The 25,685-nt window shown below is 41.6% G+C and overlaps 1 protein-coding gene and 1 long non-coding RNA gene across 5 annotated transcripts in view; one reads left to right on the forward strand and one right to left on the reverse strand.

Annotated features, from left to right (window-relative positions):
* LOC128015250 (uncharacterized) overlaps positions 1 to 25,685 on the reverse strand; it is an 89,059-nt gene that overhangs the window by 27,214 nt on the left and 36,160 nt on the right. The gene's annotated exons all lie outside the window — the stretch shown is intronic.
* LOC128015112 (centrosomal protein of 97 kDa) overlaps positions 1 to 25,685 on the forward strand; it is a 57,187-nt gene that overhangs the window by 5,892 nt on the left and 25,610 nt on the right. For 2 of the 4 annotated variants that reach the window (XM_052598805.1, XM_052598819.1), the window contains exons 7-9: positions 15,328 to 15,494; positions 16,888 to 17,052; positions 17,137 to 17,255. In XM_052598805.1, coding sequence (XP_052454765.1) covers positions 15,328 to 15,492 — 165 coding nt within the window. In that variant the 3' untranslated portion in view covers positions 15,493 to 15,494; positions 16,888 to 17,052; positions 17,137 to 17,255. The remainder of the gene's footprint in view (positions 1 to 15,327; positions 15,495 to 16,887; positions 17,053 to 17,136; positions 17,256 to 25,685) is intronic. The other 2 variants (XM_052598809.1, XM_052598813.1) reach the window with 1 other exon arrangement.

Here is a 25,685-nt window from a genome sequence, read left to right on the forward strand (position 1 = left end):
GGAGGAGTGGTGTTATTGGTTGGAGGGGTCAGGGTACCTTTCATTGTCTGGAATGATCACAAGAACTTAGAATATATTAGAACTGCGAAAAGACTCAACTCCAGGCAGGCTCGGTGGGCACTTTTTTTCGGTCGCTTTGATTTTTCCCTATCGTACCGCTCAGTTTCCTATAACGTCAAACCTGATTATTTGTCACTTCTTTTTATCCTTCCGAATGCTCGGTGACTCCCGAGTGTATTTTACCTGAGAGTACAGTCATCTCATCACTCATATGGGAGGTCGAGTCGAAGGTCAAGACCGCCTTAGAAGGGGTAACGCCTCCGCCCAGGGGCCCACTGAATCGGTTGTTCGCCCTCCCGCCCTCTTATGGCATGACAGTCGGTTTGACCGTAGTGGACAGACAGAAGTTACTGTAATTGATCACTTCTTCCGGGTACATGGCCTCCTGGTAGACTTGGTTTCCCAATTTGTGTCCAAGTTTTGGAAAGAGCTTTGTAAATTATTAGGAGCGATGGTTAGTCTGTCTTCGGGTTATCATCTACAGAGCAACGGTCCGTCTGAGCGGGCCAACCAATATTTGGAGAGAACGTTGCGATGTTTAGTCTCCAAGAATCCTTCTTCCTGGAGTCAACAACTCTATGGTTGAGTACGCATATAACTCGCTACCAGTGTCAGCTATTGTCCCCTCTGCCCATGCTTTTGTCCAGAGGTGCCACCGCACGTGGTGAGAGTGAGGGTGCGCACCAAGGCCAAGGCCAATCGCCACAGGTCTAAGCCTCCTCTATACATTGTGGGTCAAAAAAAGTGGCGCATTCTACCAACAACATTTCGCTACGTTCCGTCTCTAATAAGTTAGCTCCCAAATTTATTGGCCCTTTCCTGTCACCAAGATTATTAGTCCAGTGACAGTCAAACCTCTGTTTTATTGACAAATTAACCCACCCACCCCGGTTCCCCTATGTCCGCGACTTGTAGATGGGGAACCCACCTATTTGGTCAATCGTATTCTGGACTCGAGGCAGAGGGGGCAAGGATTCCAGTACTTGGTGGACTGGGAGTGTTAAGGTCCGGAGGAGAGGAGTTGGGTACCTGTTAGGGCCATACTGGATCACTCCCTGACTGATGATTACAATCGTCAGGTAGGGTTGTCTGGGAATGCCAGGAGGCGTTCCTAGAGGTGAGGGTACTGTCACGGCTGATAACCGTGGCCTCGGGCTTGAGTTTGTGTGTCTCGCGTCAGCACTGATTGTTTCTTGTGGGCGTCTCCATTAATTGTTCATCTACACCAGCTGCTACTCATTATCCAATCCCTACTTATTGCCCTTTCTTTCGTCTTGTGAGTGTCTGAGCATTGTTTGCAGTCCCTGTGTTTATGCCTGGTCTCTCGTTCCTGTTTTCTGTGTTGTTCTTGTCGTTGGATCGTCTTTGTCTTCGGAAACCCATCCACTCCTCACCTGTAACGCATATCATCCTTCACCTCCACGACTCGCCCATCTCAGTCCCTGTGTCATGCTCTCATGCTGCCTCTCCTCACCGCCACTTCCTGGATCACCATCGGACATTGTCACTCCCCGGATTGCTATCAGACTTCGCCGCACCTACCTATCATCCTGTTTTATGTTACTTGTTTGTTTGATTGCTTCATTAAATACTATTGACTTGCACTTGCTTCCTCACCTTCTTCCGACATTACACATGTGAACATCTGTGATTTTCACCAGAGATAAAAAAAATTGTCTGCGAACTCGAACCTCAGCAAAAATCGCACCATGTTCGCCTGCCTTAAAAGGAATAGACAAGCAGTTAGGATTTTTTTATTTAACCCCACTTAAAATTATCAGTTGTACCAGAATTTTTTTTTATTTCATCCAGTAATATTATTAGAGAAAAAAAACTTCACAGGATAGATATTTGCTGGAAAACAGTGCCATATGAGAAAAAAACATAATTGATAACCCTCACATTAATAGATACTATGAGCAGAGATGTATAGTAACGAAGTAGAACTACTTCACTACTGTACTTAAGTACTAAAAGGCGGTATCTGTACTTTACTAGAGTATTATTTTTTGCTCCTACTTCCACTTTTACTTCAGTACATATTTTCGCTGAGTTTAATACTTTTACTCCGATATTTTTTTTTATGTGCTGCATCGTTACTCGTTACAATTATAAAAATGTTACGAATCATTCCATTACAAACCACTGCCAGAACTGTAGATGGCATGGCAGGTTTGATGAAGCTGGCACATCATTGAGCGAATCAAGCGATTTAAGGAGACTGCGCATGCTGACTGAACTGCTGTGAAGAGAGAAATGATCACCGAGCCGAGCCAGATAATGACTCGTTCACGAGTCAAGAACCGGTTGCATCGGTTCTCGGATGACCGGTAACGTTAGTTCTTTCTGACAGTTCGATTCAATAAACCAGTTGAAGAAAACAGTTCACCGATTCTTTTGCGCTCGACGCAATGGCGTCATTGGCGTTGACTGCACATGGGCTCATAACATTAACACAGAATTAGTTCAGAATCAATCACCAAAAGAATCAGTTCGGTTCAGACGCTCTGTGTGTCGGTTTGTTTCACGCTAAATCACACATGCGCAGTATCATCAGCTCCTCGGTTCACGAATCGGACGCGTCTGACAGAAACGGTTCTTGACTCGTGAACAAGTCATTATCTGGCTCGGCTCGGTGTTCATCTTCAGTTCTCTCTTCACAGCAGTTCAGTCAGTGTACTGTTTGAGTCAATGAATTACTCCTGTATATTGGTTTGTTTTAACTCAGAGGGAGTGTCAGACACATTAAACAAGTTAACAGCTTAATTCATCTGTGGATTAATGCGTATTGGAGACGTGAACCGTTTAAAACGATTCAGTTCGATTTGATGAACTGTTTCAAAAAGATCCGGTTACATTCGTTCGCGAACTGGATATCACAAACTGCTTTGTTGTCTTACAACAGACACGGAAGAGAAGACAATGCTGAATAAAGTCGTAGTTTTCGCTATTTTTGGACCAAAATGTATTTTCGATGCTTCAAAAAATTCTAAATGACCCTCTGATGTCTTATGGGTTTGAAACAACATGAGGGTAAGTTATTAATGACATAATTTTGCAAATTGGGCTAACTGACCCTAGTAACCGTTTTTTGTTTACGAGAAGTTACAGTCAAAGGAATTGTGGTTGTCCTTTAGGTTAATCATTTGAAATAGTAAAAACAATATGTTCAAACTTTTGACTACTTTCTTTAATAGCTACATAACACAATACTTCTACTTTTACTTTCAGTACTTGAGTAGTACATTTTAAAATAGACTACTTGCAATACTTAAGTACAAAAAATGTTGAATACTTTAGTACTTCTACTTAAGTGTGGTGCTTAAAGAGCACTTCAACTTCTACTCAAGTCACTTTTTTGATAGAGCACTTGTACTTTTACTCAAGTATGGGTCTCTAGTACTTTATACATCTCTGACTATGAGTGCCAGTCTTGCAGTGTAAACAAAATCTAGATTACATTATGTGATGTATTTCAGTTAGAGTAATTCTCCATATCAATGTTCAGTACATTAAAAAGTACCAGATGTTTAAGTTTGCTTGGCATACAACCAGATTAATAAATGCAAGGTTCAGTGACAAACAATAGAGCAAGTGAATGTTATGTCAACTAGCCTGAACATCTCACTTGGGTGCGGGACTATTGTTAAAGAGTTAGTTCACCTAAAAATTTTAATTAGGACATAAATTACTCACCCTCAAGGCATCCTAGGTTTATATGACTTTCTTCTTCTTCTGAAATAAAAAGTGCCCATTCATTTAAAAAAAAGGGTATCATATGGCTCTGGTGGGTAAACAAAGGCCGCTTTCAGCATCAATGCATTTATTTAAGAAAAATAACCATATTTAAAATGTAATAATCAATTTAATCTAGCTTGCGCTCACTGTTGCAAATGGAAGCAGTTCTGGGCGGATGATGTACAGTATGAGGTCGTCTTTGCGCATTTGCTGCTCAGAAGTGACAAACATGGAAGTGCAGGGGAGAGATCAAAACAACACTAATTAGAAGTACAAAACAATGATTTGTAAAGAAGAATGTCAGAGGAGAGGCCAAGAGGAGACTGATTTTCCTTTGCTAAATTAAGGAAACTTTGCTTCCTTTGCTCCTGTTAACAAACGTTGGTTTTCACGAGACTCGCTAGTGCATGCACAACACTGACCTCATACGTCATCTTCCCGGAGCTGCTTCCATTTACAAATGTTGGCGAAAGCTATATTTCAGTGATTCTTAGGTGCAAATTAGAATGTAGTGGAAAAGTTCATTTATTTCATTTATTCAACTTAAATTGTGAAACTTGTTTATTAAATTCTTGGGATGCACGATATATCGGCCACCATATCGGTATCGGCCGATAAATGTAAATTTTTCTGTTAACATTATCAAACCGATGAAAGAATTTGGCCGATATCTTAGAGCCGATAAATAATGCATTATTTCCTGCAGTGACACTTCAGATACACACTATTCACCATGATGGTTTTTAATTGCTTGAAATATTATTGGAATTACTTCGAATGAAAATACATTGAATTGCAACATGTGCAGGGCAAGTCTGTCATATTATAATGAGATCATTAGCTACTATAAAATAATTTAACAGAATCTTTGTTCGCCCATGTTTTAGCGCGTTGTTAAGGAAAGTGTGCATCACCAACGGATCAACACATGACTAGCACAGTTAAGTTTGTATGTGCATTTACAGTCTTTTGTGCAATTGTACGTTAGAATAATGTGTGTTTATTTTATGCATATACATTTTTCTCATAAAGAATGTGTTTGGTTAAGCTATATAGAGGGTAAACAGAGCACGCTTCAGTTTGATGGTGATCATCTTTAGTTCAGCAGATGATATATAATATATAAAACATTATATATATATAAAACATATATATATATGTGTATATATATATATATATATATATATATATATATATATACATATATATATATATATATATATATATACATATATATATACATAGATATGTAAAACATTATAATGAGTATTATTATCATTCCGTGTTTCAGCGCATTGTTTCGGGAAGAGCAAAGAGCAAATCCACAATAGAAGTTACACATTCTGATTAGCACGTAATATTATATTTATGTTGTATAAATATCTGAATATATGGTGCATTCCCCTGTGTTAAATAAGCTTGGCAGCACTTCAGTTTACCGGTGTTCATTCAGCTCTTTAGCTTCAGCACACACAGCTTGTGCACAACAGCAATGCACAACATTAATAACTATAATTGGGAATGTCATAAACATAATAGAATAGAGAATTATACCGTAATTATTATTATTATTATATTTTTATTATTATTTGGGTTTATTTGCCATGTTTCAGCATATTGTTACAGGAAGAGCCAAGAGCGTGTCCATGACACATCTGACTATTTAGGGTTTTGTAGCGTGGGTGCATTGCAGTATTGGAAATAGGCTACTTCTGTTTAAAACCGTGAAGGGTAGCCAGTGAATATCATACAAGTAACGAGCAAACTTTATGCAAGTAAAACTTAAGCTGGGGAACGTCTTTCCCCATCATAGTGAAAGTAAAAAGTGACGCCGCTTTCGGCATCTGACGATGCACACATTAACAGCGTGTATTCGCTCAGAGATGACGACAGACGAATCTCCTAATCTGGTATATAGATTCTTTATAGGGTTCAGGTTTGGTGAGTTTGCTGGCCAGTCAAGCACACCAACACCATGGTCATTTTGCTTTTGGCAGTGTGGGCAGGTGCAAAATCCTGCTTTAAAATAAAATCAGCATCTTCAAAAAGCTGGTCAGCAGAAGGAAGCATGAATTGCTCCAAAATTTCTAGGTAAATGGTAAATAGGTGCAGTGACTTTGGTTTTCAAAAAACACAATTAAACTAACACCAGCAGATGCCATTGCACCACAAATCATCACAGACTGTGGAAACTTAACACTGGACTTCAAGCAACTTGGGCTTATGAGCTTTTCCACCCTTCAACCAGACTCTAGGACCTTGTTTTCCAAATGAAATACAAAACATGCTCTCATCTGAAAAGAGGACTTTAGACTACTGGGCAGCAGTCTAGTTCTTCTTCTCCTTAGCCCAGGTATGATGCCTCTGATGTTGTCTGTGGTTCAGGAGTGGCTTAACAAGAGGAATACAACAACTGTAGCTAAATTCCTTGACATGTCTGTATGCCTTGACCCCAGCCTCAGTCCATTCCTTGTGAAGTTCACTCAAATTCTTGAATCGATATTGCTTGACAATCCTCATGTGGCTGCATTTTTTCTTCCACACTTTTTCCTTCCACTCGACTTTCTGTTAACATTCTTGGATACAGCTGTGAACAGCCAGCTTCTTTGGCAATACATATTTGTGGCTTACCCACCTTGTGAAGGGTGTCAATGATTGTTTTCTGGACAGCTGTCAGATCAGCAGTCTTCCCCATGATTGTGTAGCCTAGTGAACCAAACTGAGAGACCATTTTGAAGGCTTAGGAAACCTCTGCAGGTGTTTTGAGTTGATTAGCTGTTTGGCATGTCACCATAATCTAATTTGTAGAGATAGTGAATTGGTGGGCTTTTGTTAAATATGAGCCAAAATCATCACAATTAAAAGGACCAAAAACTTAAACTACTTCAGTATGTGTGCATTGAATTTATTTAATACACAAGTTTCACAATTTGAGTTGAATTACTGAAATAAATGAACTTTTCCACGACTTTCTAATTTATTGAGATGCACCTGTATGTTTTGAATATGAATATTTTACCTACAAAAACACATTGACTCACTACAGGAGGCTTTTGTTCACACCCAGGAGCCTTGTGAAACACTTATTTTTTAATGGATGGGCACTTTTTATTTTACTTCTTTTGGATTGTTCAACTGCAACACCTGCTGACTGCATTGCTGACTGCTGAATTTTTACTATAACTTTGACTGGATTCTTCTGAAAGAAGAAAGTCATATACATGTCATATACAGTATTGTTCAAAATAATAGCAGTACAATGTGACTAACCAGAATAATCAAGGTTTTTAGTATATTTTTTATTGCTACGTGGCAAACAAGTTACCAGTAGGTTCAGTAGATTGTCAGAAAACAAACAAGACCCAGCATTCATGATATGCACGCTCTTAAGGCTGTGCAATTGGGCAATTAGTTGAAAGGGGTGTGTTCAAAAAAATAGCAGTGTCTACCTTTGACTGTACAAACTCAAAACTATTTTGTACAAACATTTTTTTTTTCTGGGATTTAGCAATCCTGTGAATCACTAAACTAATATTTAGTTGTATGACCACAGTTTTTTAAAACTGCTTGACATCTGTGTGGCATGGAGTCAACCAACTTGTGGCACCTCTCAGCTGTTATTCCACTCCATGATTCTTTAACAACATTCCACAATTCATTCACATTTCTTGGTTTTGCTTCAGAAACAGCATTTTTGATATCACCCCACAAGTTCTCAATTGGATTAAGGTCTGGAGATTGGGCTGGCCACTCCATAACATTAATTTTGTTGGTTTGGAACCAAGACTTTGCCCGTTTACTAGTGTGTTTTGGGTCATTGTCTTGTTGAAACAACCATTTCAAGGGCATGTCCTCTTCAGCATAAGGCAACATGACCTCTTCAAGTATTTTAACATATGCAAACTGATCCATGATCCCTGGTATGCGATAAATAGGCCCAACACCATAGTAGGAGAAACATGCCCATATCATGATGCTTGCACCTCCATGCTTCACTGTCTTCACTGTGTACTGTGGCTTGAATTCAGAGTTTGGGGGTCGTCTCACAAACTGCCTGTGGCCCTTGGACCCAAAAAGAACAATTTTACTCTCATCAGTCCACAAAATGTTCCTCCATTTCTCTTTAGGCCAGTTGATGTGTTCTTTGGCAAATTGTAACCTCTTCTGCACATGCCTTTTTTTTAACAGAGGGACTTTGCGGGGGATTCTTGAAAATAGATTAGCTTCACACAGACGTCTTCTAACTGTCACAGTACTTACAGGTAACTCCAGACTGTCTTTGATCATCCTGGAGGTGATCATTGGCTGAGCCTTTGCCATTCTGGTTATTCTTCTATCCATTTTGATGGTTGTCTTCCGTTTTCTTCCACGTCTCTCTGGTTTTGCTCTCCATTTTAAGGCATTGGAGATCATTTTAGCTGAACAGCCTATCATTTTTTGCACCTCTTTATAGGTTTTCCCCTCTCTAATCAACTTTTTAATCAAAGTACGCTGTTCTTCTGAACAATGTCTTGAACGACCCATTTTCCTCAGCTTTCAAATGCATGTTCAGCAAGTGTTGGCTTCATCCTTAAATAGGGGCCACCTGATTCACACCTGTTTCTTCACAAAATTGATGACCTCAGTGATTGAATGCCACACTGCTATTTTTTTGAACACACCCCTTTCAACTAATTCAACTAATTGCCCAATTGCACAGCCTTAAGAGCGTGCATATCATGAATGCTGGGTCTCATTTGTTTTCTGAGAATCTACTGAACCTACTGGTAACTTGTTTGCCACGTAGCAATAAAAAAATATACGAAAAACCTTGATTATTCTGGTTAGTCACATTGTACTGCTATTATTTTGAACAATACTGTACATATACAGTTATATAAAGTCATATAAATTTTACGATGCCTTGAGGGCGAGTAATTTATGGACTAATTTTCATTTTTGGGTGAACTAACTCCTTAATAGAGGACCGCACCCAAGTGAGATGTTCAAGCTAGTTGACATAACATACATTTGCTCTATTGTATGTCACTGAACATTGCATTTATTAATCTGGTGTATGCCAAGCAAACTTAAACATCTGGTACTTTATAATGTACTGAACACTGATATTGAGAATTACTCTAACTGAAATACATCACATAATGTTATCTAAATTTTGTTTACACTGCAAGACTGGCACTCATATTATCCGTTAATGTGAGGGTTATCAATTATGTTTTTTTCTCATATGACACTGTTTTCTTGAAGTGCTTGAAGTTCGTGAATTATTATTATTTATTTTTTTAAAGGCCTGGGAAACCCTTGAAAATATCCATATTTATGAAAAGTTACTTGAAAAGTCCCTCAATATTTAAAAGGCAGTATATGTAAAGTTAGTGCTCATTTTGTTTTCGATAAAAACATTTTTTTTTTCTCTCAAAATTAATCATTTAGCACATCTGATATAAATACAGAGCTGTTTCTCCTGGCTTTTAGCAGTGTAAGTGATCTCATATCAGTAAAAAGTTGATTTTGTGGTGAAACCTTTTATAGTGCTTGCATTATATTGTTCAGTCTTTTACTGCATGTGGTATTTATTTGGGTTTCATTTGGGAACTCAAATAAAGTCTGAGGTGCTTTGTGTTGCATGGTTATCATTTAAAAGTGTGGAGCGCTGCATCTCAGCAGTTCGGTCCACAAACTCTTCCTCTGCATATACTGTGAAAGTTAAAAACCCCAAAACAGAGTTTGCATGTGTCAAAATATTCAAATTACATGGATTTAAACATCTTTGAATCACACTGTAAAGTGAAGCATGGCCAGGCCATTGGTGCCCTCCGAAGGTATTTGTTGTAATACAAAATGTACTTAAAGGTGCTTTATGTAAGACTTTGACTCTACTAAAGCATAAAAATACTGTGGCGGGTTGAAGAAGGACACGACGCAAGGATGCAGGTAAGTTCCCAAAGGGTGGATTTTATTAGTGAAAAGGCGGTGGAAGGGGGTTGGCGTGAGGCGGTTTGGTGCTTGGTGCTCGGCTTCCTCTTGAAATCCTCTTCACCGCTGTGCAGTGTGGGTCCGTGCTCTCCCATGTGTGATGGGGCTGGCGGTCACACACTGCTCTCTGTAGAAACAATAGAAGATTGGGTAAGCCGAGTCTTGTGGAGACATCTCTCACCTCTGCGTTGGTTTGCTGGGTTTATGTAGCCAGAGCTTGATGGGGCGCAGGTGTGGCCACTCAGCCCGTGACAAGCAGGTGCAGGTGTTACTGCTCGGTTTCCAGGGTGACGCTGATGAGAGCATGTCGTCCTGTTCCTGTGGAGAAGCAGGGAGATCGGGGGAGGGTGGGGAGTGGACCCTGACAGACCTGCGAAATCTGACCATATTCGGGACCATATCCGTCGGCATTTGCATTGGCCGTCCCCGCTCGGATTTGCACGGTGAAGTTGAAGTCCTGGATAGCGGGGAACCACTGATTCACCCTGACATTTGTCTCCTTCACTCGGGCCATCCACTGTAGGGGAGCGTCGACGGTTACGAGCGTGAAGTGGCGGCCCAGGGAGGTAATACATGAGCTCCAGGACTGCCCACTCTCTCTACTGTGGCGTATCGTTCCTCTGCGGGGGTCAGCTTTCGGTTTATGTAGATCACCAGGTGTTCCTCACTATTGTGGCCCTGGGATAGAATGGCTCCCAATCCGGTGTCGGATGCGTCCGTCTGCAGCAGGAAGGGGCGGTTGAAGTGGGGGGCTCGGAGCACCTGCTCTGACGTGAGGGCTGACTTTATCCGTTGGAAGGCCGCCTCTGTCTCGGGGGTCCAAGGGATCTTCTCCGGCTGCCCCTTCCTGGTCAGGTCTGTCAGGGGAGAAGCTAAGAAGGAGAAGTTAGGGATAAAGCAGCGGTAGTACCCCGCCAACCCCAAAAAGGCCTGTACCTGAGTTTTCGAAGTTGGCCGTGGCGTGGAGAGGATAGCTGCCACCTTCTTCTCTTGCAGTCTTATCAGGCCGCGTCCCACCTGGTACCCCAGGTACTTAGCTTCAGCGAGGGCCATGTGACACTTCCGCGGGTTGGCGGTCAGGCCAGCCCAGCGTAGTTCCAACAACACCCTCCGCAGCCACTTCAGATTTTCCTCCCAAGTCTCTGAATGTATGACGACATCATCGCGTATGCTTGGTGCGGACGCAGGAGGACGTCCATCAGTCGCTGGAAGATGGCCAGAGCTCCATTTAGGCCGAAGGGAAGGACCCGGTACTGCCAGTGACCACTTGGGGTCAAGAAGGCTGTCTTGGTAGTTTTTTACAGTATCAGTAACATTTTGTTTTTCAAGCAAGAATAAGCTGGTTGGCCAAATAGTCCCTTGAGGGCTGAGACACTTGTTAATTTCCCTAAATGACTGAAATATAAACTGTTATACTTGTAACCTTATACACACACACACACCATAAAGACCCTATTTTTCAAATAATAATGTAGTCAGGAGATGGTGTGATGCAGTGGTTTCCACATTTTTAAACATTTAAACATAAACTATTTTCTATAACTTTGTTTATCACTCTTGAAATGACCTGTACATTAACACTAGAACTACCAAGGCAGTCATTTTGACCGTTTTAAAGATTTGCAATGTAGTAACTTTGTTGAAATAAAACCCATATAACTACAGTTCCATGACTTTTCTTAAATTAATGTAAATTTTATTTTAACATTGTTATTTTATTAAAATTACAAAACACAAAAGAGTTCTGAGTATTTCTACCTTGAATGGCCATAGCGGTCAATTTGACCGCACATATTAAAGGCGTTGTATCTCCTCAGCGATTTTTCCCACCGTTAAAGATGTGCGTAGCTGTTGCCTAGCAACCTTTTTCTGTCAGTTTTGTATGCTTTTGCTAAGCTAAAACTTAGCTTTACCGTCAAAATGGCAACAAGAAAGAAAATGATTGTCACTGAGGTTTTATCCTTGCTTGAGAACATTGATGATACAGAGTCTGATGGATTAGCAGAGAGCGATGTCTCTTGGTCTCTTGACAGTTCATCTGACACTGATTCTGAGAGTGATTCAGAGTTTATTATCTGTCCTAATATAACAGAACTATTTATTCATTCTAGATTTCATTAGAGGCTGCATAAAATTGTTTCCGATTCGTGTGGTCCAAACATTTCCGATAATGCTGAAGCATTGTAAACTCCAAAAGCCAAATGTATTGAATAAAGACAGAAGTAATCATTTCCAAAATTCACAATATGTTTTTATCTAACGAAATATTCTGCTTCATTTTATATTTGTTGACATTTTGACTTTCAAAAACAACATTTTAACTGCGGTGAAAAACTTAGATCTCCAGCTTGTCGGATGCAAATTGCGGAAAGCAAATTGGGGCATGCACTTTTGTGGGAGGTCTAGTAGCTCTTACACAATAATATCACGAACATATTATATTATGTATGCTTAAATTACCCCACATTTTTCATAAAACATGACCATAGAAGCTTTGAAGTAAATATAACATGACAAAAATGACATTCACTGCTGTCTGGTATGAACAGTCAAAATAACCGCTATTGGCAGTTCTAGTAGTTATAGAATTCCGGTAGTGCTAGTGTTAAATAATATAACCCTCATACTTACATAACAGTTTACTCTTTTTATTTAGTCTTATTATTTACTGGTCGTAGTTGAAGTCAGTATGTATATTAATTATAGAATGGGACAAATATAATATAATTTAGTGGCGGCAGGTGCTGCGTTCTGCCGGTACATGTACAGTCAGACAAAATGACGTGAACAGTTATTAGAGGCGCAAGTGTGCATACAGTCGAGGGAAATGATGTGTTCGTTAGTTAAAGACACAATGCGATGCGGCACAGCGCTTCTGTTGAATGTGCGTCATTGGAATCAATGTGCTCATTAATTAAAGAGGCAGGGTGGCGTTTCTGTTATTTGCTTTGTGACATCCTTTACGGCAAATGCTGAACCGTCAGAACACCGGCTGATGGCTGCTCACAGGATTTGGTCACGTGTCGCACCAGAACCATTTTCAGAACCGAAACGTAGAAATTGCTCATGGTTCCGGTTCTTTTCAAAGAACATAACCGTTTCTGAATAAGAACCGGTTCTCGGTTCCCAACCCTAGTCAGCAGCACTAAATTCTTAAATGTGCACATCACAGAGGAACTCACCTATACTACCAACACCATCTCACCTCCTCCACCCCCCCAACCTTTCCACATCACGGAAAAACTGTCTGAAACATTCAAACCATTTTTGTGAAATTCTCCTCTATGCAAACTAGACACTTTTCATACAATGCTGTAAGTACATAATCCCACAAAAGACTTAGTAAAATTTGTGTTTACATGCTCATGTACAAATCATCTTGCATTGTTCCCCAGCCAGCTTCTTGACTTACAATGTTTCTCTTTGCACATGTACAGTATTATGTGAAGCATTCGTATAGTCTATTACTTATATGTTTTTTTCAGTCTATGTACAAAGGTACATAGTAGGTAAACATTTATATATAGTATATTCATATTCAAAATCTGTTAGTAGATTAGTTGTGTATAGGGACAGTGTTTATGTGTTGCATTTGTACAGTCTGTATTTTTTTAGCTTATGTATAGGTAAACGTTTATATACAGTATAGCATATTTATAGTCACAATCTCTCAGTAGGTTAGTTGTGTATACTGTTTTACTAAATTGTTTTATGTCTGTATTTATGTAGCACCTTGGTCCTGTGGGCCACAACATTTCGTCCAACTGTATGTCCACACATGTAGCGGGATAACAATACAGCTTATCTTGAACTTGAACTCGAACTTGAAAATGTCCTTCATTTTGTTTGCACTAATAAATGCTGCTGCCTGCCAGCTGCAAACACCAATAAAACATTGTTCCATATTTTTCTATATCATCATAATTTTCAATAAAGTTATCACTTCTTATAATTCAAGGAAAAATATTCTCTGGCCATGAAAACATTATCCTATCATTATAATGAATTTAGTTTCTCAAAGTAAACAGCGTGTAGCTAAAGATCAGACACTTCATTGACTCGTAATGTGAGCGGTTCAGAGGCAATCATGAATATATATTGGTTTTTAATAATTGAACTAATAATACATCAAACTACAAATCACACGGAGTAAATACGCGTACGACAATACAGACAGTAAACTTTGTACAAGACATAACGGAATACAAATGAGGGAGAGAGAGAGAATGAATGAGAGAGAAAGGACGAGAGAGAGGTGAGAGAGAGAGAGAGAGAGCATGATCACAGACTAAGCTCAGTTATGCAAACTCACAGACAGTAACCCTTGAAAGATAACAACGAAATCCAATCATAGGCAAACTTTAAACAGCATTTAAATCTCCATAGAAAATGATACTTGCAGGTGTCTCTTGTGATGCTTTGTGCGTGGTCTTTTGAAACCAGCGTGCGTGTGCTGGAGCAGCGTGGTCCTTTGTGGCCCAAGGCCGCTCAGAAGGACGAGCAGGGTCCGAGGCGTGGAAGCGAATAAGAACTAAGAGTGAGAGAGGGAGGGACTTCCTGGGTCAGCTCTTATGGCTTGAAATGGTTCACGCCTCTGTTCGCGTGAACAACCAATGAACGTCCGCGACGTGAAGCGGGAAAAAGTTCCTTTGTCTCTGTGGAAGCACCCACTCTGGCTTATAGCATTTCAGTAGTGATATTTTAGCAAGTTCGTAATTCCAGATAAATACATTTTTCATTAATTTACTTTATATAAGTGAGTCCGTCAAAGCATGACGATTAAATAGATATGAAAAATAACATATATAAAGGATCAAAACATGAAGTTACATTCAAATGCAGAATTACACACATTTAAAGTTTGATTTAAACACACGATATAAACTGCAGATACTCCAATTTATATGGGGAAACATCTAATGCACCAAAAAAAGCAATACTTAATACATTGAGAATACAATTGAGTATATTTTACCATTCTCTTTCTAATAGTTAGCTTTCCTGTCCTGTTTGTTAGGTCATAAAGTTTTACGACCTGGTCAGGAGTAGGGTTACAGAATCATGACTCTATTTGAGAACCTTAAAATGAGGAGAAACATTTCCAATTTACAAGTCAGCAAAATTATAATCCTCGCATAACAAGCAACGCACAAACATATTCAAAATACATATTATTAATAAAATGACGAAGGTGAAAAACTTTAAGACAGGTTTGTTTGTGTGTGTGTGCTTATGTGTGTGTGTGTGTGTTGTGGAATGTGTTTCGTTTCTCCTTTGAGGCTGCTCACGGGTATCCCTGGACAGTCTCAATAGGTGTAATAACTGTCACACACGGCAGGATGTTACCGACTTCACGGCGCCCCAAATGGTGAATTATGTTGTAAAACGAAGGTCCTTGTTTACTCACGTTCTGGTCTTTGAGTGCAGAATGTGTTAGAGTCAGGATTCATTAATATGGAACAGATGGCTGAAATACCATCAGCTCATTAGTGTAACAATTTTGTTAAGTAGATTTTGGTGTTTATTTGTTTTCTTTGTGTATCTCATTTCCAGGTGTCATATTTAGCTCCACAGCACAGTCTAGAGCATCTGTCCATCATGAGTAACCCATGTGTCATGGCCACACCGTCTCTGCCTGGCTGTGATTATCGCCCGTATGTGGTGAGCTGGTGTCTCAGTTTGAAGGTGTTGGATGGATTTGTGGTTTCACAGAAATAGGGGTAAGTTAGATGACTTTTTCAGTACAAAAATTACAGTCCATGTTTAAATATGTGTTTAACTGTTGTGCTACAAATCATTTTGTATTTGACAGTACTTTAAGAAATGTACTCTTCTAATCTTACAGGGCTAGCATTAGCTGTTTACTTGTCTCAAACCTTTTCGGGTAGTGGACCACATCAACAATACAACAAAAACTTGCAGACTATATAATATCTTGGTTCTGAGGGATTTCACCAACATCTAAACAATTATCTAGCATTTCAAGTAGTGTACAAATTATCCTCAGTTTCTGTCGCATATGTTTATTCAACCCCATTTTCACCAACCCTTACATTTCTAAGACTGTCCAGTGTTTCCCATACATTTATGTATTTGTGGTGGCCCACAAATAATTTTTCAATTGGATTTTTCAAAAAGGCTTTGACTACATTGAATAAACATGAGCACTCCATGTTTAAAAATTTCTTTTCATCTTTCCTATAGACCCTTTTAGTGCCGACATCACAATTACGTCACAGCATTATCTGGAAGCAAAATAATGGAATAACTGGAGGCGGCCAGTACAAATGAGCCAAGGTCGGCTACATAAGGAGCTTAAAATGTCTTCTTTAAGTGTCAGAATGGATGGAGTACACAGTCAAACAAATTTGAGTACAAATTTTATTGCATACCGATTGCCATTGCCAGACAAAAAAAAACTATGAAAGCTGTGGTTAAATGTAGTAAAACAAGCAGACTGGACAGAAACAGACACAAAAAATGCTCACGTTTGCAGTGCACGTTTAATATCAGTTAAGGTTAAATAAACTATTGTCTTTTGTTGGTTTGGATTATGGTTTGGTTCTGTGTCTAAAGATTTCTCTTTAGATGCATGCCCACCTAATCAGGAATTGGGGAACGAGTTAACTAACGACCAGAGGCTAAACATAAAGGAAACCGTTTGTGTCGTCTCACTTTCTGCAATTGCCATAAGTGCAGGGAACAGTGAAGTCCCATTTTATGTGTCAGTTGTGTGTTCAAGTAGTTGCATTTGCTTACAATTGGCACTGTTAGTATAAGCATCTCTCAGTTTCTGTTTAGTATACATACTCTGATCTGGTAGGTGTGTCAAGCCATTCCTGTCAGATTGTTTATCCATTGAGTGAGTGTGTATGAGAAAGCAAATCTGGTTCCTTCCTTTAAAGTTAACATTTTCAAATAACAATTGTGGTCGCAGACAGTGTATGACATTACATATTCAGATAAAATAAAATTTTCTGTGCCGCCGCAAAGTATATGTCTGTGGGAAACACTGACCACCGCTTGAAATCCACTGATTTATGTGATATGGAACCTTGGGAAAGCAGCTGTATTACTACTAATGACAACACTGTCTGTCTACAATGTCTCTAGGCTAAAAGGAGAATGGCTCTACAGTCAAGGTAAAGGCCGTATGTTTTGCCCCGGACAGCACACACAGCTGGTCCAATATTTGGCATCCACGTGTCCCCTGACAGCCACAACTGCCTTGGAGTCAGCAGAGGATGCTAAATATGATAGAATCCTCAACAAACAAAGGTAGCATCCAAAACAAACCATTTAAACTACAGCAAATTCTGGTTTGTGGAGCTACACTAATCATCAGTATGTGTGTGTCTACAGACAGCATCAAAAACAGCTGCAGCAAACCCGTCACTGCTGCTCGTGTCCATCCAGCCCCACACATCTAGATGTACGGCGCATCCTTAAGAACATAGAAGGGGATGTCATCACTCAGGCAGGTCAGATGACAGACTCAAGGAGGAATTCACTAAAGCCTTTGTCAGCACAATTGTCTGCATCTCTTTCACTCGCAGACAGCAGTCCAGTTTGTGAGTGCAGTGCTGACATGGCACCGGGTCTCCAATGTTTAATTGAAGTCACAGATTCCTTTCTGTAGGCATTTTTCCACATACAAAATGATTCAATTTAGGCCTGGGCAATAAATCGATTTTATCGATTAACACGAATGTGTAGTTTGAAATGGCTGCCGTAGTTCGAAAAGGGGCTCAACCCTTCCCCCGCGTATAAAAACATGCTGCCAAGCAGAGCATGTGAGTGAAATGGAGTGTTGTGACGCTCTGCTACGTTTTCCGCTCTATGAATGTGCGCTCCACTCAGTCACTCAGCCGCACAAGCAAGCGCTCCGTTAATATTTTGCTCACCCTCTCCATAAACCAATTCACGCTCCGATCCTGCTCCAAAATAAAATGTCTTGGATAATTGTCTAAAATGATGCATGCTGATAAATAGCTATTTACATTTTTCTTAATTTTATTAATTGTATTAGGCTAATTAAAATGTATTCAATATATTAATCTAACCTTAGTAAACATAGTTTACCTAAAATGCAAAAACTGAAAAAGTGCATTTGATTTTCGTTCACTTTATTTCTAAGAAAATAGCTGCCGTTGTTGTGCAATAGAACATTCAAAACAGGCTTGTTAAAACACAAACTCACATACACACACAAGATGAAATGTGCGTAGATCTTTACAAAATACACCTGGATTATAAAGCCTGTGAAAAGCACACACAAGATAAAATGCACTTAAAGAACGCTTAGATTATGGACTGGGTTGAGCGAGCGGCTGAGCGGAGTGGAGCGGAATCTTCAGAAAGGCGCTCTTATGGAAATATTACCGCTCCGCTCACATGCTCTGCTGAGGAGTGAGAGAGATGTTTCACCCTACGAAATGAACAAGACCACGGCAGCACAAGCACCGCCGACAAAAAGCAACCTGGAGCAGTGTTACTCGTTGTGCAACTCGCCAAGCTTTACTTTTGTGGCTCGCCTGGCAGTAAATTATACAGTTATATGATATTGAAACTGTAGTGATGAGGGGGAGGGAGGAACACCACAGATAGGTGCAAGACGAATGATCAAAACCAAAACAAAACACCATGTGCACACGAAATGCAGACATATACAGAAACACACCGAAGAATGGGGTGATCAGACAGCGGACATGACAGTACCCCCCCTCCGACGGATGCCACCAGGTGCCGCAGGAAGGGGCTCACCTCGTCGCCGGTAGAAGTCCTCGACAAGTGTCCGATCCAAGATGTCCCGGGCCAGAACCCAGCTCCTCTGGGCCATAGCCCTCCCAGTCCACAAGATATTGAAAGCCCCGACCCCTACGTCGGACATCTAGCAACTTCCGCACCGTATAGACCGGGGAGTCATCCACTAGACGGTGGGGAGGGGGGGTTGGGGCAGATGGAACAAGAGGGGAATGGAACACAGGTTTAACCCTGGAAACATGGAAAACAGGTTGCACCCGACCAAGCGTGGTAGGGAGCTTGAGCTACACCGCCGCCGGACTCAGGACCTTGGTGATCTGGTATGAGCCAATGAACCTGGATGCCAACTTGCGTGAGGCTACCCTGAGAGGCAGGTCCTTGGTGGAGAGCCATACCCTTTGACCACACACATAGCGGGGAGCAGGAGTCCGGTGACGGTCGGCCGCTGCTTTAGTCCGCCTATAAGCCTAGGCCAAGGCCGCCTTAGCCCTCTTCCAGGTGCGTCGACACTGTCGGACAAAGGCCAAAGCAGACGGGACCACAGCTTCGGGTTCCTGTGTGGGAAACAAGGGAGGTTGATAACGACAACACTGGAATGGGGACATACCTGTGGCAGAAGCCGGAAGGGAGTTATGGGTGTATTCTACCCAGGACAGCTGTTGACACCAGGAGCTGGGATTGTGGGATGCCAGGCAGCGAAGAGTACGTTCCAAATCCTGGTTTGCCCGCTCGGACTGCCCGTTGGTCTGGGGATGGAATCCTGAAGACAGACTCGTAGAGGCCCCGATCTGCCGACAGAACTCCAAAACCTCCAAAACCGAGAGACAAACTGGGGACCCCTATCAAAGACCACATTGACCGGAAGACCATGAATCCGGAATACATGATCAACCATCACCTGAGCAGTCTCTTTGGCTGAGGGGAGCTTGGGAAGGGGAATGAAATGGGCCGCCTTAGAGAAACGGTCCACCACCGTAAGAATGACGGGGTTACCCTTAGATTCTGGAAGGCCAGTGACAAAATCAAGGGCAAAATGTGACCAGGGGCGGGAAGGGATGGGCAACGGGTGGAGCAGACCAACGGGAGGCGCATTGGAAGTCTTGTTTTGAGCTCACACCGAGCAGGCAGCCACGACCTGCCTGACATCCTTGGCCATGGATGGCCACCAGAATCGCTGACGGATGGCAGCCAGAGACCTCCGGACTCCTGGATGACAGACTAGCCTAGACGAGTGACCCCACTGGATGACTTCAGAGCACAACTTGGTGGGAACAAACAGATTACCTGGTGGACCCACACAGGCCCCATAAGTAGGGCCTCCTCTACTCATTTCTCAGAGTGTCCCAAGAGAGGGATGCCACCACCACCCCTTTGGGCAAGATGGTGTCTGTTGACTCCTCTCCCCCAGGAGCCTCGAAGAGATGAGAAAGAGCATCGGGCTTAACATTTTTGGACCCGGGCCTGTAAGACAGCGTGAAATTGAACCGGCCAAAGAAGAGTGCCCAGCGACCCTGTCGGGAGCTCAGCCTCCTGGCCGAACGGATATACTCTAGGTTTTTGTGATCTGTCCAGACCAGGAAGGGCCGAGCTGCGCCCTCTAACCAGTGACGCCACTGCCCAAAGCCAGCATGACCGCCAACAACTCCCGATTACCTATGTCGTAATTCTGTTCTGGGGGACTCAGGCGATGGGAGAAGAAGGCGCAGGGATGCACCTTTCCATCCCCGTGCAACCGCTGAGATAGGACCGCGCCCACACCGACATCGGGACTTTAATTTATCAAAGACCTCCTGTGCCCCAGTATTCCACTTGAACGGTACCTTGGGAGAGGTGAGTGCCGTTAAAGGTGCAGCAATCTGACCAAAGTTCCGGATGAACCACCGATAGAAGTTGGCAAACCCCAGGAACCGCTGCAGAGCTTTACGAGAGTCAGGAGCTGGCCACTCGGCAATGGCCCTTACCTTACAGGGGTCCGCTTTGATCCCCCCCGCAGAAACAACGAACCCCAGGAACGGAACTGACTGGGCATGGAAGACACACTTTTCCGCCTTAACATAGAGCTGGTTCTCCAGCAGTCGTTGTAACACCTGGCAAACATGCTGAGTGTGTACCAGCAGAGATGGGGAAAATATCAAGATATACGAAGACAAAGCGTTTCACCATGTCTCTCAACACGTCGTTAACCAGGGCCTGGAAGACAGCTGGGGCATTGGTCAGACCGAATGGTAGGACCCGGTGTAGCAGAAATGAGTCGAACCAGACAAATTAAAGAGTCTATCAGAGCTGTGTGCATTGAAACGAGAGCCAAACTCCTCAGGAAGTCATAAATCAGTTCTAGTGCCACAAGAACCAAGCAAGATAACCAACCAACCAACTTGTTCACACAACAGCTTTCAACATTAAGACCAATAGAACAATTATTGACAATTTTAATTCGAAGAAGAGATTGTCAAATTTATTGTTCGTGATTGAAATGCAACGCTGGACATCACATGTAAACCCAGGAGATCAAGTTAAATACTTGCATTGACTTCCCCCACCCAGCAGAACCAGACTGAAATTCCTAAGGGGGAAGGGCTTTAAACCTTTGTCTTCACAGAAAAGTCCCTTTGCCAGAGAATGGCAAAGAAACTGCTTTTTGTACATTATATATGGACCAGAATGAACTCAAAAAGACTTATAAATGAATCATTCCATTGCTTAACTCCATATTCATTTATGTGTAACCCACACATTTGACTATCATGTATAATCACTTATTGTGTATGTCTTTTGATAACTATAGGATACATAGTCATGTCTAGTATTGATATAATCGAATTTTCTTGCTTGATATTGTCCTGACAATCATTTATTTGTAAAATATATCATAATCGTGTTATAGGAATCATGTCCAAAATTAGACCCTGTGAGGCAAGAACCACATGCTTGGTAAGATAAACAAATGATTTATGATACCCCCCGAGCCAAGACCATATCTGATTGGTCAAGGCAACATTTGAGGGGTGGCCAACAAGGAAGTTTAAATACTTTGGACACCATGAAATTTTGCTTTTAGTCTGCTTTTAGTTCCAGCCTTGCTTGTGCTATCAGTCATGCTATTAGTCATGCCTGCTCTTAGCTTTTAGCTTGTAGCTTTGCTACCTAGCTTTAGCTTGTAGCATCTAGCCATGCGGTTAGTCATCATTGTTCTTTGAGCGCGGTTCCAGCGTGCCTGCCTGCTGCTACTATGCCACGCTGAGAAGGAACACAACCTAGTCTCGTCAAACTTTATTTCTTTTCTTTTCCGTTTGAGAGTTTCGTGTTCTGAGTTAAGTTTTGTAACGTCGACTCTCCGACGCCTGACCTCGGATGCCCGTTCAACTTCGACCAGTGCACACGACTCTGCACTTTCAGCCAACACCCAACAACCACGGGCTTCCCAAGACGTCACTTCACTACTGAACTTCCAGCCAATCAGCGACACCGGGATACCCCTTTCAACGGGAGTCCCTTTCACAGCAAACGAAGGCAACGTATTCCCAGATATTTGTTGCGCTGGTGTATCTAACATAATTTTAACCCCATTGAGGAACTCAATGCGAGCGCTAATTACGTGATTGATGGTTGTTCATGTTTATGCAATTTAACGTATTGCTGTGAACTTGGGATTCCATATTTCCATTCTCTTAAACTCATCTTTCCCTAACTTTCGACCTTCCTGCAACTTGTGTGAATGTGTGTGTGCGTGCGTTTATGTGTTAGATTGAGTTCCGTTACACCGGTACTCAAAGTGTCCCGTGGGTGTGTTGAAAGCTGTCTTCCACTCATCCCCCTCACGTATGCGAATTAGGTGATAGGCATTCCGAAGGTCTAGCTTGGTGAAGACCTTGGCTCCCTGCAATAGCTCAAAGGCAGACGACATAAGAGGCAAGGGGTACCTGTTTTTAATAGTGATGTCATTCAGGCCTCGATAATCTATACAAGGACGCAAGGAGCCTTCCTTCTTCTTGACAAAGAAGAACCCAGCACCCGCAGGAGATGAAGAGGGTCGGATGAGACTGGCTTTGAGGGATTCATTAATATATTTGTCCATGGCCTTTCTTTCAGGGCCTGAAAGGGAAAACAAGTGACCCTTGGGCATAGAAGTGCCTGGGAGGAGCTCAATGGCACAATCATAAGGGCGATGTGGAGGTAAGGAGGTGGCCCGGGACTTACTAAACACCTGGCACAGGTCGTGGTACTCCACCTGGACCCCCTTCAAATCAGCAACCTCCACCGGCAAGACAGGACACACAGACACAGGAAAAGAGGCAGCACCCAAACAAGACGCAAGACAAAACTTACTCCAAGACAAGACAACGTTGCTGGACCAATCCACGTGAGGGCCATGTTGCACCAACCATGAGTGCCCCAGAACTATGGGAGCACTCAGGGATTCAAGAAGGTGCAGCGTGGTCACCTCACGGTGATTGCCCGAGACTATAAGATTGACAGGGGGAGTAGCATAGGAGATAGTGGTGATTAAAGTGCCATTCAATGAATGGGCAGGAATAGGTTCAGGAAGAGGAATGGAAGGAATTTCCCAACGGTTGGCTAGAGAGAGGTCCAAAAAGTTGCCCTCAGCTCCCGAGTCAACCAGTGCTGTACAGGAGTTAAGGACATCACCAAACTGAATGGAGACAGGAAGGAGAGTGCGAGAGGAGGGGGGATCCAATAAAGGGGTAACGCTCACCAGGATCCCTCTCTTTACTGGTGAGCCTTGACTTTTAGCAGACAGCCTGCTGCGAAGTGACCTGATTTGCCGCAATACAGACATGGCCCTAGGGCGAGGCGTTGTGTAGTGTATTTTCGTCTTCCATGGATCTGAGGAATCACACTATCTCAGGGTTTTGTTTCCATAAGAAAGATTTTATTTTCAAGAGAAAATAAAACCGAGAAAGCTCTGCAGAACAGTCTGACGAGTCTGTGTCGGTTCTCTATTTTATACATTGCTTCTGAATGCGTGCCCATGTTCAATACATTTCATACATATGGTTCTGTTTATTAACTCTTACCTTTTATGGCTGTGTCTCCAGCTTGCTTTTAGGATGTACAATTTATTTTAAGTGAAACGAGGAGGCCTAATCATATATTTTGTCTTATGTCAAAACAGGACATCCAACTTTACTATATGCTGTATTTTGGTAATGTCTGCACCAAGGAGGTCTCATCATATATTTTGTCTAATGTCCAAATAGAGTGTGCAGCTGCACCATATACTATACCCCTGCACTCTCTGCACATTCCATTCTCACGCAGGCCTCTACATACTGTCAAATGCATGATTATAACAGTAGAATAACTTGATACATAAATGGCTAGATTCACATTGATTATGCCTGATTAGTTTACATATTGACCAATAAAAATCTTCCACATTCTCCCCTTTGAGACTTAATAAGTCTCACATTTGATTATTTTTATCCAGAGTGCTACTCCATAATCCAGTCATATTAGTTACACTACCTAGTGACTAAATAAGTCACATTGTATTATTACAAGTGACTAGATTATGAAATTCCACTCTGAGGGATCACTGGACCAAACATCTCTCTCCTAATTTGACAAGGAGTGAGTAAAAGATCAAGTCTCCCTAACCCGTAATTAAAGATAAAACAATGTTCAGCACTTCAGCACACATGTAGAATCCAAGAGGAATAAACATCAAAACATAAAGAATGTAACATCACAAATAGCTCTCTGCTCCCAAGTATTTTGATCTCAGTAGCAGTCCCATCACTCTCTCATTCCATCTTCACCAGGGAGACTCTTTGCGAGTCGTTGCAATGGTCTTTCCCTCGTTGGCAAGGGTGGGTCGTTACTAGCACGCCCTTCATCCCTCACTTCATGCTGTGTGGAGTTGTTGAATCTGGTTGGAGTATTTTAAGGTTAGAGATGTGAACTCAGGTGTCACTCTGTAACCGTTTTGCTGATTAATGCCAGGCTCTCTTGAGATCATAACTGCACCCTCACTGGTTCTCTTTGATGGAGCGAAGCATTCCTTGGCCTTACTAGAACTGCTGTCATCTGTAAATGGAAAACTTCAGAGATTTTTGTTAGTGTTATCAAGCATGCTAATTTGCTCATCTTGCTATTCGTCCTTCTTGGTGTGACCTGTGGAGATGTAATGTGGGTTGAGGGCTGTCTTGGCCCCTTTTTGAGTTTTCACAATTCCAGTGCTGTCCTTATAATGAGAAAAGGGTGAATACCCATTTGTTTATAATATAACAAAGAACTTGGTTTTACTCAGTTTTTAGCATCCTTACTATTTTTCAATTCATTTCAATTTTATTCTCAACAATTTGCTTATTCAGTTATCTCTTTGTTTTGTAAACTGAGTTCCACTATATTAATGGATAATTTATCTAGGCCTATCTTGCTCAGTAGCATAGGCCTTTTGACCTGGAAAACACTCAACCCACTGTATTTTAATAGTCAGAAAGACAATATTTCATCCTTTTGACACAATCAGGTCCATCATGATATGCTGAAAAGAAAGTTAGATGTGGGGTGGACAGAGCAAGCTTGCTTTGCTCTGCCTTCCCGTGTTATACGCTGCGCATGTTTGGCACTGTTTTTCTTTCTGCCACAACAAAGACCTAGGTACAGACCAGGAAATTTAACCAAATTCATTCATAGTCATTATTTTACTGGGCATAAGTTTGCCCTGTGGGCCCACATTCATATTTGTATACAGCTGTTTTGGCAAATTGATTGAATTGCCTCAGTGTCTCGTCAGACACTCTCTTTCATGCCATACAACACCATCATTCATACTTTTTCACACACTTTCACTCCCCTTTTTGGCCAAAAACTTATTTTTATTTAAATTACCTTTTTTTTTTTTTCATTTCTTTTTCCAAAATCTCATAGATGAATTTGTTTAGAATATTAGGCCTAGGCATTGGGCATTTAAGAGAGCCAATTATAATTTCTCAAATGGCACTTTCTAATTTAAAGTTTAGTCAAATACTTTTTTGTTATTGCTCATGAGCAACTTTGAGAACCGGATTGGAGATCTCTGCATAATCTAGGATCCATGGCCATCAACATTTCCATCTTGTTATCCCCAGTGATGACAGTATATGTGATTTCATGATTTTGGATCTTTGGAATAATTTTTTATT

This window comes from Carassius gibelio, chromosome A1, assembly GCF_023724105.1.
Source record: "Carassius gibelio isolate Cgi1373 ecotype wild population from Czech Republic chromosome A1, carGib1.2-hapl.c, whole genome shotgun sequence".
NCBI classification, from domain to species: domain Eukaryota; kingdom Metazoa; phylum Chordata; class Actinopteri; order Cypriniformes; family Cyprinidae; genus Carassius; species Carassius gibelio.